Raw genomic sequence first — 15270 nt, 5'->3', positions numbered from 1 at the left:
TAGGAGAACAAGCCATAGGTATTTTTTCCTGGGCATTTGTTTCACTTCAAATAAATATAAACACATTTACATTAAAAGTATATGAACATATTCTTTAGTCTGGAAAGAAACCCAACCCGAACTGTGGTCAACACATCAACAGTTACAAATGTCAACTTGAAACCTGCGTCATAAAATGTAAAATTCAGTCAAGACTACTCATTACCTCAAAAGTTTCTATTTTTATGGTTTAGAAAAAACTGGTTCATTATGTCACTCACATTTGAAGAAAAAATAAAAGTAGCAAAGTCTTCCATTTAATTACTGAAGCATTTTGGTCCTCTTGGTACAGCTGATTAGTTCGTGATAGCTTTTTGTTTAGTTTGTTTTTGTTTACAAAGTCTCATTCTTCCTTTTGTACATCTGTTGCAGGTGAGGGTCGTGGTCCATTTGACCTAGAAACTTTGGCAGAAGGAGTAAACATATTCACAAAGTTGACATTGCTTTAAAAGCTGGTGACAATAGGCTTTTTTAGCATGTATCTCCAATCCCTGCGCGGTACACTGCCATGTTTTCTGGTGTTTGGTAGTTCAGCTTTTGGTGTTATGCTTTCATTGCTTTACCTTTGCTCTGTTAATCCAAACACTGTTAAAAGTATTTTAAAATTTGATACTGTTTACAGTAAAAATAAGTTATTTAAGTATAGAAGAGGAAAAAAAAATCCATTTAAGTTGGCAAGTCATTATCAACTTTTACAAACACCTTTACCTACACCTAATTCCTCACATCCTCAACCCCCCTTATTTTTTCTGATATGAGATTCATGGTTAATGGCTCAGGTGACAGAAACATCTAATGACCCTAATTCTGTAGTGCAAATAAACTGTATATGTTTGTGCTGAATTGAAAAAATATAAGGACCAAGTGATTTTCATTTTATACCATTGGTTCCACTAATATCTGTGGGGAAATAGGGTCAGACAAGTAGAATTTGGCCTTAAGAGTTAATAACTATATTTTTCTCATTGTGTGCTGCAACTAAGAACTGTGAAAAGTGCCTCTGTACGTTTAAGTGCTTAATACACGCAGAATGCAAAAGGTTTCATTTCCTGTAGAAAAGTAATACAGGCGGTTTTAAGATTTACAACTTTACCTTTGGTTTGTGTAAAACAAAAATTAATAAATCTAATTAACAGAGCCCCTGGAAGCAGGAAACACACACACATAGGAAAGGGGTGATGCTAAAACCTATGAAAGCTATGCTGGAAATATGTCTGTGTACTAAAAGTACAGCTAAAACATGTAAAAACTTACAAACAGTTCCCTGTTTATTTGTGCTGTCAAAAAGAAAAAAGGCATTTTCTCTTTTTCTACTTAAAATAAGAGGTAGAGGTTTTCCACAGGGGCACTTAGGGCCTAAAGAAAACACCAGGAATCTGAAAAGCTGCAGAACATCAATGGGAATATGTTCCAGTAAACCCCTCTAACTTAGTTATTTAAAGGCTTGATTCTTATAACACTACAAATCTTTCAATACCTACTTGTCAAGAGTAATAGCTGAGAATATGGCCTTGGGATTTAAGCTGTTTAAAAAGACAGAAATAAAGCTGAAATGAAACAATAATGAAAAAGAAGTTTCTGAATACCAAAAAGTCAAAATGTTTCAGAATCTGAATCATTTTCATTGTACCCATCCTCTGTTCCTATGTTGTTACTTAAGGGCTTATTGTAAGAGTTAATGCTACCCATGCTGGAGCCATCGCAGAGGTGTGTCCTGCCCAAATTGTCTTTTTTAAAACAAACGAAGTTGAAAGCCGTCATTGAACTGGAAGGAGAAAAAGGCATCATGGTTGCCAAAATGAGTGCCAGGCAGTCAGCCACGTCTTTGTTAGGAGCGCAAGCCAGGGCTGGCGTATGACCTGGGCACAAATGCAGACAAGGCAATGGTTAGTACGAAGGGTACTGAGAATGGCACTGAGCATTCCTCATATACATCTCTAGGTGACGTTGTAAGCGGGAGATGTATGTTCAGTTACAATCATGCCAGGCAACAGGGGTATGTTACTTACTTTAAATTAGACATGCTGGGAAAATACACACTTCACGGAGCATTCAAATCATTGTGACCACAACAAGCACTGTATTTTGAAAATCAGGCAGCAAACAGACTTCACAATATGAATAAAAGCACTTGCTAAACAGTTCTACAGCACAGACAGTATGATGAATACAGAACACGGGGAATACAGCAAAAGGGACAGAAACTGGCTTCAGTTTCTGTGCGTATGAACAAGTCCCATTCTGAGAACAACGACTTTCATCAGAACATGAAAGATATTAGCTTAAAAATATTTTGAAGTAAAAAGCAAAGTATTTTAAAGACTGATCAGTCTTTAAAAGTTGAGTATCAGTTGAGTACTCAGAAAGCAGTTTATTTAGGAATTAGAAAAGAATTAGACTAGTACACGTGGTACTTGTTTAGCAGGTATGGCTACATGGATGTTACCCAAATTTACATTACGCTGGAAGAACAACTGTATTCAGAAAGCACAGCACGTGATTTAAATACAAATTAACAGTATACAGATGTCAGTAAAACAAAGAACTGGGGAGCCAGTGAAGTTTGTCTTCACTACTATAACTTGGCTCCTGCCCTAGCACTGCCCCTCAAGCAGCTCCTCATATATATATAAACCTTGGAAACCAGTATGCTGATTACACTTGCTGTCTATACATTTTACAGGCTGCTGTGTAGTACTCCAGCACTTTCCAACAAAGCCTGCTTTATGCTAACAGCAAACAAATTCTTTTCCAGATGGCTAAATCTTAGGTGCAGCAGCAACAGTAATTTGAGGCAGTGACCACTACTGATATCCTACTGCTTCCAGTAAGCCAAGAACACCTGCAATGTAGGTGAGTTTGGTGGACAAACCTACCCAAACTCACCTACATTGTGTAGTTTCATAGCAAACTACCTGTATTTAAGCACTGACTACAGGGTATGCATATCCTAAGTGAAGTTTCCTCTTCCACTGAGGTCCAAGCTTTACAGTTGTACTTACACTAAGACTGTACTTAAATTTCTGTCTTTTAAACTGCATATGCAGTTGTCCCTATAAAAACTAAATATGTATAAAATTTAAACTCAATTTCTATTCATTACATATGTGCAAATTAGCTGGATCTGTATGCACAGTTTTAATGATAAAAGCTGTGGTTAGAAGCTGGTCTGGTTAATTTCTCTGTCCCCTGTCTCTAAAATGAGGTTATGGTCAGATGACTTTGGTGGATCTCATTCATGCAAGTATATCTAGGTAGCATTTGGTTAATAGTAAATACTCACCACTCAGTTCTTTTTATCCATTGATCTCAAATTTCTTGCAGTGATGGGTATTATTATTGTTATTTTATAGATATGGGAGATGGAGGTACTGAATTGTTACATTAATGTCAAGTATTGTAAGAAAGACTAGCTTATTTCAGGAAGACATTTTTGAAAACATTAATTTAGAAGCACAGCCCTCTAAGGGCTTTATAATGTTTGGGGAAGGACTTCATTGAGATCTGAAACAAAATTGGCTTTATTAACTAAGCATGTATTTTTTGAAGCCACAGTAATTTACTTGCATCTTGGATTAGGTCACACAATTGGTAAGCACAAGCTTTGATCTCAGAATGAACTAGGACACAATCAAACATATGGTGATGGTTTTCTTCCTACCCATTTAAACATGCGCTGATTGAATGCATAATCCTTAATTCTTCTGCAAGGCGTCAGAATTATCCGGTGCCACTTGCATGTTTAGGAAATTCAAGTTACCACTGCACTCAAGCATTAAAAAAGACTAGCTGTTGGCAGTACATGCAAAATGAACAGTAAAAGGGACCACTGTGATGTTTAGAATACATTTTCATATTAAAGAAAAAGTATCTTTTATTTTATTTTTTTTTAATAGGTACTCACACAGTTTTTAATAGGTACTCACACAGCTCATTGTCTGTTCTTGGAGGGATAAAAGCATCAATGATGTCTATCATCAGCTTTTAAGTCTATTGCTTCGGTCTGTTGTAAAGCTACCTGCTAGGTCTACTGAAGATTGTTGAAGTATATTATTTACTTACCATTTTCATCTACTGCTAGAACACATGCCCCTTTGGCTAGCAATTTTTCCACCACCATCTTTAAGCCGTTTCGTGCAGCAATATGGAGAGGTCTACAAAAAACATAACAACTAAATTCACCTTCAATTTAAAATACTTTCTAAAAATAGTTGGGTAATACTTAAAGACAATGTTTTCCTTCTTTGGAACATTAGTCATTTGTAGACATTAAATTATATTGCAGCCTTTAAAATAATCATAATGTGTCACATCTATAAAATATATGTGCAAGACAAATATTACTTTTACATACATAAAGATTGCTTAATACCTTTCCAGTCTAAAGGCTTTCTTTAAAAATAACTCTAATTTTTCCACTGTTTGCAGAACACAATTGAAATTTTATAGGAAAATTAATCTGACACTGAAGAAATGCCTTTGCTCCATCTTTAATTCTGGCTACTACAGACTGCTCAGAGTCATTATATTGCCTTTATATCCTTGTATTACGAATCTCTTGTTAACACAGAGCCACTGGAAATTAAAAACAACCATCGGTTTGCTTCTTTCCTGGGTGGACACCCAGTGCTCCTTTCTGGAGGCAGCTAATAGGAGAGGAAAACGAATTTCATATTGGAAGGGGGAAAAAAGGGCTAAGATGGAATGAATTCTTCTGCAAGCACTAGATGATCTGCCACCTAAACTTGTGGTTGAACCTTCTACAATGGAATTCCCCCATACTAGTCAAATAGTTGCAGCTGGAGTAAGGATATTGTTGGTTTTAACTCTCCTGATAATAGATGGTATGGACGGCAGTTGTACATAAATATCACCTAAAAAAACCTCTGAAAATTAAATGTACCACCTTAAATCTAAATAATTCATAACTAAAAAAAAATCTAAATAATTCATAACTCAAAAAGTTAGGAAATGCCAGATGTCTACTTGCACAGTCACATGATTAATAGACATTTCGATACAGTCTTCAAATAAATGACCCCATATAATTTTTCCACCAGACCATGTACAGAAATGGCATCAAAGGAATCAAAATTAAAAGTGAAAATGCAGTATGAATCTTGTCTTGTCAAGGGCAAACACTAAAAAAAAAAATAAATCAGAAATTGACTTTTTTGTTCAGTGAAAAAATCTGAGACATGAATTTGAAATGTGAAATTGGAATCTTGTTGTAAGTCAAGTGAACTTGAGAGGATCAGGCTATACTTACGTCTGCAATGCATTATTTTTTGCATTAATAAGGCTCTGTTCTTGTATCTTGTCAAGTATTAACAAGGCACATTTTTCATGACCCTGTAGTTGGGGGAGGGAAAAATAGTGTTAATTTGCTGAAGAATGTGAAACTGCGACAAACAAAATTCTACATATAAAAGTGAAATTTAACTCAATTTGAAATACAAAACACAGTACACAGTTTATATGGATATGTAGTAGGTGAACTGGAGGAGCTGTAAAATACCGTTTATGAAGTGCCACTGCAAGGATGCTTTAGCACATTTAGAAATTTACACATTCAATCCTTCATTCCTTATAGATGAATTCACTTCTTCAGAAGATTACTATTTCTCTTGAGAGCCATTCAATGGATTATTTATTATAACTACATTAGAACTATAGTAACATAGAGATGGTTTAATCTCAGAAATGAATACTGTACTTTCTGGGTCTTTAAAAGCCTTTCTGTGTTATTGATAAGCTACTGCAAAATCCCTTCAGTGTGAGAGCTCTGACAACACAACTGTGGAAATAATACAGGCCTTCTTTCTGATACTGTTTCAGCACAGCAGGTCGCAGATGCTGAGCCTGCAGCCCTGGCACGTGAATAGCTGTCTGACAGACCTTGAGAATTCAGTGAGGCAGTATCCAGATTCAGTATCTGCAGAAACTGGAGTAACACTATCGCACTGGAGTTGAATCTGTAGCTCGGAGCAAAAGAAAAGGCTCAGAAGAGGGAATTCATTGGGCACTTTTCTTGCAAAAACAGCAATAGCAATCAGAAGTAAGAGGAAGAAAGGGTGGGAGGAGACACCACCACCAATCTTATCAGTGCCTCTGGTTTTACTGCTACTCCATTAAGAGAAGATTTTGGGTTTCTTCCACAGAAATTGGAGAGTAACTGAAGCTATGCTGTTTACAGTGAGATCATTTGGTAAAATCTGAGAGAGTTTTCCATTACTTCTTTTAGTGTTATGTCCTTATGTTTCAGCTGTCATAAGAGGCACCCATGTCTCTCAATTTACAAAACTTTAATGCAGACTTGAGAAAAAGCTTGGAACAATGTTCTCTTCCTCGCCACAAGTTTAATCACCACATTTCCATTGCAGGAAAAAATCTTAGAAGCATAAACACACACACACATACAGACAGTGACAAGAATAGAAGCATAAAGAGATCTTCAACTTACTTTACTGCTAGCCAAGTGCAAAGGCGTATTCGACTCCTTATCTTTTAATGTCAAGTCAGCCTTGGCAATGTTCACCAAAAAGTCTGAAGTGTAGAACAGAAATCAATGGACAAACCCGACGGACAGACAAACATGTAGAAATACAGGGGAAAAAATTACTATTTCAGTATATGTGTGCATGCACGCTAATCAGTTAAGCCTTTATGTGATGTAAGCTTTATGAACATGAAATGGAAATAATGAATGAGAACAGACTAATCTTGTGCAGTTAATCAGCAAGCAAGGGCAGAGCTAATAGTTCATTCACTGTGCCCCAAACCATCAAACATGTACAAAAACATGTACATTTTGAAGTTTATTTATGAACCTCCCCATTTGCAGATCAGCAAGTTCTGCCTGAATCACCTTCTCCTGAGAACAGCTGTGGCTCCTGCTTTGAGAGGACTAAGCAGATATAAAGAATTCAGCAGTCTGTGCTGTCGAAGCTAGAGAAAAGGGAATTCTGTTAAACCAGTATGATCCTAATCTGTACACCTGTAGTATATAGTCTAGCCTGGGAAAAGCAGCTGCTGATAGCTGCCGTTTGAAGCATAGGACTTCCCATAATGGAGCAGAGGAAAAGGTTACATAATCTTTTTCACACATGCAGGTTTACTGCTCCATAAAATCAAGGGAGTAAACAAGGGAATAGAATTACTGCTCCCCTCATGCTCCTTCCAGTGTGCTCTTAGGAGGAAGTAAGACACAAATCTGTTCCTGTAAATGTTCACCAAGTCTGTGAGAAACAATGGCTGAGGAGGAAAAGAAATATATTTACGGATGTAAAAGTAGCTTCTCAGAGACAGCCACATAATTTATTTTCCTTAGTTTTCATGGGAAAAAAATGATTACTTATTTGGGATAGTCACTGCAGTAGCATTCACCCTTTGAGACAAACAGAGGATGTACTCACCTACAGCACCTATGTGACCGTTCTGAGCTGCCATCATGAGTGGTGTTTTCCCTGCGTGATCTGCAGCATTCACTTGTGCGCTGTGACTCAGGAGGAGCTGGAGGCACTCCACGTGATTTGCGAAGGCTGCTGCGTGAAGGGGTGTTCTGTGGGGAAAGTAACACGACCACAGCTGTTGCTAAGGAATGGCAATATTCCTGTTTGATTACCTGCCCATGAACCTGGAAGTGCAAGCCATTTTTAACTTATTTTCCTACAAAACTTGAAGTTATCACCATGGGAAAGCTATAGAGTAGCAGCAGCTGAAATAAGTTAAATAATAGTTACAGTCTCTGTCCTGGTGCAGTACCAATTTTAAAAACAGGGAAGCAGGAGATGGATATGATAGTGTGGAAAATCTCAGAACCTCGTATTAGCAGCATATTTATTTAACAGAGCATACTGTGTAACATGAAAAGCAGTGTAATCCTGCAGTCTTATCCATCTGATTTTACTTTTTTAACAAGCCTAAGATGGGAAGAACTATTAGAAAAGAACAGATCCATTGCTAAAAAATACTAAAGTATTTTAAGTTATATTCAAAGATGCTGCACAGCAACAGCATTAATATAAAGGCAGAAAGAATTAAATCCAGTTTTGAAGGTTATCAGTTTTCACAAGGCTGAGACACTCTCCCTGTGGCATTTTGAGCCTGAAGCATGACTAATACAGATTAAAGTTGGTACAGAGCCCAGCTCATAGTGATACATCAGGTTTTGCTTATCAGAAAAGGTGAGATGGTCTTAGCCTTACAAGAGTTAGTAATCATCATTACTGAAGGTCTTGAATTTGTTTTAATTAAAAAATGAGTATTCCATTTTTAGAATTTCAGCAATTTTCATTAAAGATATATATATACATACACACACACAGAGTGAGGACGTTATTAATGTGACAAATTAAGGGTTTGGCTGAATGTGTATGTGTTGCTCTATCTGTACTGTTTTGCTGCACAGATGTTTTCAGTTGTGCACTCAGCGAATGCCAACATAACCTTAAAGCTTTTCATGAAACACTTTCCCATGTGTACACAGTATCACTCCATTTAGCAAAGATAAACATGTTTGAACATTTAACAAAGTAAACAGGTTCAGGAAACAGCCTGCAGTCATGGATGTTCTGCACAAGGAAAATACTGTTTCTTCTGTATTCTTTTCATATGTACTATGAAACTGAGTACTTTTGTAGTATTCCTGCTTCAAGTGAGCCACCATTTAACTTTGTTGCAGTGTAAACTGCTCTCTGAAAGAGTCAGCATGGCAAGTCTTAGCTCAACCAAGATAATTCAGAGGTTCAGAAAGAATTATGAAAAATACTAGCTGGATTTATGAAATGCATTTTGTTTAAGAAACTATTACCTTCCTTTGTCATCTTCACAATTGACAATGCTGGCATCGATGGCTCCGATGAGCAGTGATGCACAGTTCTCATGATCATTGATTCTGCCAAAAAAAGAAGTATTTTCAGAAAGGTAAAACATCTTCATCTTTACCTATTTTACAATATTAATTCCCTTCACTTCCCATTAATATTTTTTACTGGTAATCCTAACATACCTTTGCCTTAATGCTTTCAGTCACATTTCTGAATACTCATCATCTCTCCACTTAACCAAACTACACCTGCTACTATGGATTTCAATCTCTAAAGCAAAGTTGATCCTGCAGTTCACTATGGTAACTGAAAAAGGTAACTGAAAGTGCTGCACAAACCTAGCATTAAAACCTTAGTATCTTAAAATCTTTTAGTTTACATGTCAAATACACATGGATCTGGAAAGCACTTGGTCAAGGCACTTTTTTCAAAGCCATCATTTGAAATTCAGATTTCAAATACTATCTTTCAGCCACAAAGAACTTTGTTTTAAGCAGAATAAAAGCAGTGCTTTCTATATGCTTTCATGTTTTAATAAGCATAGGCATAACTCATGATAGCCACCACCTTTTTGTTGTTCATAAGTAATATAAGAACTTTGGATATAGAATTCGCCTCTAAATCTGATTGGTCCCTTTGGCTAGGATCTGAGTAAGAAGTACCAAACCTTTAAGACATGAGATTATCTCAGAAGGGAAAAAGACCATGAGGAAAATCAGACTGGAAAACACTCAGTTTAGGATGTCTTGGCAAAAGTATGGCCTGCACAAAACACAATTCTAGTGTGACAGATGCTTGTTTCGAAGTCCTTCATTAAGGCTTTGTTTCTATTGCTAAAAAAGAATCGCCTTGATTCTGACCAATATATTAACTTTCAGCTGCTGGCTTTCAAAGGAACCTCAAAAGCTCAATACATACACAGACTAAGGCACTATAGCCCAAGTCATGGCCTAAGAAAGGAAGAGCTATAAAGCTCCACCCTGTGTGAAAAAAAGGCATAGGTGTGTAACTGTCAGCAAGGGAAAAGAAACTAGAAAGGGAGCAGAAATGCAGCTATTTAACTGTAAGTTGATATTTTATCAAAAAGCTTAAATAAATGACATTTATGCCAAAATACTCTTTATTTGCCACTTTCTCAGCAGAAGCATCAGGACAATTTAATGATCAGCCTTAAAATAACCTCAAAAAAGCATTACTTTCTTCTCATACTGCTACTCCTTCCAGACATATCCTAAACCAACAGATCTGCGTTAGGTAGTGGACATTTCTACTTACACAGCACAGTGCAATGGGGAGAAGCTATTACCATAAAATGTGCGGAAAAATTTTTGTTCCAATAGTACCTCTATGCAGTTTTCATGACCTGTAAGAGATCAGACACAGGTAATTCACTCATTCATATTAGGTTTATACAGATTAGAATTTAATATTTGAAGTTCCAAGTTGAACACAATGTGTATATAAGTTCTTATATGATAAAATAATAAACAGATCCAAGCTAATATAGCACTTATTGAGAAAAAAGGGAAAAACAGTCTCTCTTTTAAGTGATGTTCTGTAAGTTGCTTTATGCATCTCCAAAGATGATCTTAGTTGATGACATGGTTCAACATTGTTTAGTGGGAGGTGTCCCTGCCCATGGAACTAGATGATCTTAAGGTCCTTCCCAACCCTAACTATTTCATGATTCTATGATACTGAGAAGCTTTGTCCTCATATTTAGCAACAAGATCAGATGATCCAGTTTAGAATAATCAGTTCAGAATAGCCATCTATTCATGTGGTGTCTCACATCAATAAATAAGAAGGTGACTCCTTAAAGGAGCATTCCTGGCCCCACAGAAATCAATTTCATCATTGACATCAGTAAAATCAGAACTTCACCCTGGCCTCCTGTGACAGGGATTAGATAAGCTGCAAAGCCCCTGGGAGGTAATGCTGTAATTTCCCTGGCTTCTGATCTGAAGGGCAAACAAATGCTACCTATGGAGAGCAGGTAGAGGAGAGATAATTTGCTTCTTCATTTCAAGCTTCTCAAAGTGTTCGGTTGCTTCCCTAAAACTCAGGCCACATTTGAACTAAGCCCACAGGGAGAACCTTACCATTGTAACAAGCCCAGTGCAGCGGTGTATAACCTTGATTATCTTTCAAACTGCAGTTTTCCTCTGAAAGTGCTATCTGCAGTAATTCACTCAGCCAAGTGGCGTGACCCAGAGCTGCAGCAAAGTGCAGAGGTGTTCTACCTCTGGCATCTTTACATAAAATAGATACTTCTTTCTCTAACAGCATCTGAACACACTCTTCATGCCCGGTCATAATCTGGTAACAGAGAAATGAGTAAGAAGTTGACATAATACAGATTCTTGCAGGAAATATGGAATAGGATTGATGCCTGTGAACATGAGACGGCCTGGATGGGATTCAGAAGGCAGAAATGAAAGCTCCTTTTCTCCCATGAGTACCTATAACTGATACATTGAAATACACTTGGCACTGTCTTTCAAAGGCTGGCTGTGGAAGTGACTCCACTAAGTGAGGTACAAAAATAAAGAGGAGTTTAAGACTAAGGAAACAGATGAAATGGGGGTGAAGTTCAGAAAACCTGAGTCCGACTTCTCAAAACCATGTATGAATGTGAGAGAAGAATTGCAGAAAAGCTGTTTTTACAGCTGTCCAGCTACTGTATCAGTGACCTCTTTATCATATATAAGTTAACTTTGGTGTCCTGAGTATGTTAACGCACTGCTATCAATACAGAGCATTTGCCATAGCTTTTATTATGTGCTGGACTCGTAAGCTGAACTGCTCACTGCAGTTGCCAGGGAGTTCTGTGTAAGTATCACCTCTTGCATTCAACTTTACATTGGCTAAGAAGGTGACTCCCAGCAAAGATGTGCCTCAAGTTTCACTGCCTCTATTAAAAACTTGTGCTTTAGGTTATTTACACCATCTACCCAAGAAAAAGGGAGTAACTACTGGGCAGTTCTTTTAAAGAGATTATTTTCAGAATTCATAGGTGCTTGGTTCTAAGAATAACGATTGCTATTGTAAAGTGTCTAGAGCCAAGAAAAAATGGTCTAATCAGTATTTCAGCTAATCACTTGAAGCAAGCATGAAAGAAAGTCAAAAGCAGAGCATTACTGAGAGTGGATCTGTCCTGCTTTTCACCGCATTGACCGTGCATGGTTATGTTTCCAATCATTTACAGTATTTCCTACGTACATTATCTCTCTCTTTATGAGTGAGTTGTAGTCACAGTAAAACAAGTAAGAATCATAAAAATTAAGTCACCCCTCGATGTAAAGCTGTGCATCCCAGGAGATCAGCTGCATCTACAGATGCTTCTTTTTCAAGTAATAAAGAAACAGCATCAATGTGCCCATATGCCACTGCAAGCATCAGTGGGGTTCTAGAAAAACACAAAACCAAACCACTCACAGTTATAAAATTACATGCTACTTCCTAATGCTAACTTACAGGAATAGAGGGATCAGGAAGCCCTGCATTTCTCTCCATTCCTAAGCACAATCCTATTTCTTTCTCTACACTTGTCTATGTAACACCCAAGTGAAGACCTTTTGTATGAAGTTATTAAGATATTTAACAACCAACTACCATGACTGAAATACAAACTCATTTGTAAGCCATTTACAGAGCAACATTATTCAAAACAAAATCTTTTGTCTTAATAACCGTCTTAATAACTGTCACCTCCATTAGCTTTACAATATTCAAGCATTGTGAATGAATGTTCCTGCTAGCCACCAAGATAAGAACCTCCCAAAGCGTTTCTTGTGCAAGTGCTGCATGATTGCTCAAAAGGGACATGGGAAACAGAATTTGGACTAACGTATCTTCCATTTGTTTCTGAAAGAGATCTATTCTCCTTCCATATTTAGATAGACTAATACCATTTAAAACCATATGTACAGTCAGATATGTTCCAGGCACCCCACATGAGTTTTTTAAACTATTTAAGCCATATTTTCACTTCAGAAGTATAAGTTATTGTCCCTTTACAGCTGGCATTTAATGAGAAATAGAATTTTTGTAGCAACATCTCAGATGCACGTTGTCACCTCAAATAAACATTCTGTCCCAATGCGCCAGCCTGATATACCAAGTAAACCCTGGAATGGCGATGTTTGAGAAAGAGCAAGACTCTATAGAAACATCTCATGAGCTTGTTAGTTTCTATTGAATTTGTTCCCCAGCATCTACGAACAATTGTTTAATGTATGATGCAGAGCCTAAGATTTATGTATAATCCTTTCTAAATGGCTTAGGTCAGCTGAATGTGTACTTTATAATCTCTGCCAGAATCTATAAGGGTGAGTGCAGGAATTAGAGTATTTCAATTTTTGGTGAGAAATCCGAGATGCTGTTTGAATCATAGAGCTGAAAAAAAACCCATCACAAATAAAACTTACTGTCCTTTGGCGTCTGTCACGTCAGGGTTGTCTGCAACTTCCAACAACAACCGTAAACAAGGTGTATGGCCGTTAATGACTATAAAGGAAGAAAAAAAGGCATATTCAATTAAAATGTGTTTAATTTCAGATTTTTTTCTATTGGAATGTTTATGGATAAGAAATTTTCTTATAAACAAAATATTCCACAGTGTAAGAAACTAATATTCACACAATTGTCATGTAACTTGTGCATGTGAAATGGTGAGCTGTTATTTCCCTGACCTCAGTAAGATAAGGATTAATTCCCTTACATACAAAAATTCCACATGAGTAAAGCAGAGATTGTGATTTTCAGTACCGAGAAGATTCTACTAAACCAGACAGCATTTCAGAATCCCACAGACTGAGCAGGCAGACAAGGCTTTTTGGGACCACAGCAGGAAGTACATGGTCAAAGCTCTTGCTTCTTGTGTGCACTGTACAAGCAAGTTCTTCAGCGCTGCTAGGAAAACCGAAGCATCCGCACAGAATGACCAACCATACACATGTCATATTTGTAACAGCACATCACACAGCACACTCTTTGTGTTTTTCCATCTCATTTAAGCCATTGGAAGCCACAGCTATCTCAAAAATAGAATTTTCATTTTAAAATGTAACCCACGGCTCTGAGTTACTACGTTCTGCAGGGCTTGACACAGGAAGCCCATCTGTGTGTCAGCTGGCTTAAAGGCTTCAGCCTTTTATGGGCGGAAGAAATCGGTATTTTCTTCTTTGAAAACCAGTAATTCCTGTACTCAGTAGCTATAGATTGTGTTCTTATTACAGCAAGTCATGCATTCACACTGCCTACACCCCGTGGGCTGAGGCAGAACCCTTGGACACCACCTCTGTCACATCACATTTAAATAACTCATCCAAAAACAATCTTAGTTGCTCTCACCAGACAAATAAAGGACATTTTTAGCTATTTACCACTAAGTGATGCCATATACATAACATGTAAACAGTTCTGCAGGGCTGATGAGTCACTGGCTTAGGGGATAAAAGAGATCTGTTCTTTCTCCTAGTGGGAGGAAATCATAACTTGTTCACACCAATGTCTGACAAGGGGTTTGATAAATTAACTTTAGAACAGACTCTCTCAGAAACTCTCAGGAGCTGACCCAGTGACTGCAAAGCATTACAGACCCTGCAGGGAACATTAGTTTGACCAACAGAGCTACAACACTAACCCTAGGGGAACATTTGCAATGGATTCCCCAAGCTAGCCAGAGGAAAGACTGGTGGTAATAAAATTACACAGGGAACATATAATTTAGGCTAAGGAAATTCTCTGTATGATGAGGTCAGAGGCAGTCTGTGTCCTCAGGGGGCTAGGCAGAAAAAAGAACTACTTCATTAGGTGATTTCTCTACTGAGGTTACAAATCCCCTCACTGAATGGAGCTCTGCAGAATCCTGTAATCCAATCCACCACCTCAGGCTGCCATAACTGCCATTGCGTTGTTTAATTAGAAGGAATGCAGGGGACAGGCACGCTTGCCACCTTGGCTCTTCCCAGTGCACTGCATTGCACTGATACTCATTTTCGTGTGTGCAAATATGCAAGGTATTTATTCCACAGGAACGCCCTTTGAGGTCTCAAAACATCCCAATTTACCTCTTGCACTGCAAATTAAAGCCACTGAAAGCTGTAGTGGCAGCATGCAGGGTCCAGCTGGTGGTATCACTCTTTGTTCCTAAACACAACGTAGTGCTGTGAAACGGCCTAATAAAACCCATCAGCTGCAAGTGGCTTATGGAGTAGCTGGCGATAGGAGCTTTGCTTCAGAGTTAATTTCCACAGAACTCTGCATAGCTCTTGAATGGAAGCTTCTAAAATTACAACTTAATGGATATTAACCCAAAGTGCACTTATCTCACATTTGAAGACCTCCAAATTAATGACAAATTTTCTTTGCTAAGAGTTCATTCAACTTGCCTGTGCAG

At 37.7% G+C, this 15270-nt stretch overlaps 1 protein-coding gene across 12 annotated transcripts in view; it reads right to left on the bottom strand.

Moving 5' to 3' along the window:
* ANKRD44 (ankyrin repeat domain 44) overlaps positions 1 to 15270 on the bottom strand; it is a 140686-nt gene continuing 125416 nt past the window's right edge. For 8 of the 12 annotated variants that reach the window (XM_061456948.1, XM_061456912.1, XM_061456921.1 and 5 more), the window contains 10 exons: positions 13298 to 13376; positions 12159 to 12276; positions 10970 to 11186; positions 10143 to 10230; positions 8852 to 8935; positions 7455 to 7600; positions 6503 to 6585; positions 5309 to 5391; positions 4102 to 4193; positions 1 to 1898 (listed from right to left, as the gene is read on the bottom strand). In XM_061456948.1, coding sequence (XP_061312932.1) covers positions 1633 to 1898; positions 4102 to 4193; positions 5309 to 5391; positions 6503 to 6585; positions 7455 to 7600; positions 8852 to 8935; positions 10143 to 10230; positions 10970 to 11186; positions 12159 to 12276; positions 13298 to 13376 — 1256 coding nt within the window. In that variant the 3' untranslated portion in view covers positions 1 to 1632. Of the gene's footprint in view, positions 1899 to 3700; positions 3773 to 4101; positions 4194 to 5308; positions 5392 to 6502; positions 6586 to 7454; positions 7601 to 8851; positions 8936 to 10142; positions 10231 to 10969; positions 11187 to 12158; positions 12277 to 13297; positions 13377 to 15270 lie in introns of all 12 variants that reach the window. The other 4 variants (XM_061456985.1, XM_061457004.1, XM_061457013.1 and 1 more) reach the window with 2 other exon arrangements.

The sequence above is a fragment of the Pezoporus flaviventris genome, unplaced genomic scaffold, assembly GCF_033815535.1.
Source record: "Pezoporus flaviventris isolate CSIRO_AGI_PZ_B2104156 unplaced genomic scaffold, CSIRO_AGI_Pfla_v1 ptg000001l, whole genome shotgun sequence".
Taxonomy (NCBI): Eukaryota; Metazoa; Chordata; class Aves; order Psittaciformes; family Psittacidae; genus Pezoporus; species Pezoporus flaviventris.
Note: the sequence above shows the minus strand (reverse complement) of the source record. Positions and strands in the feature narration are given on the sequence as shown.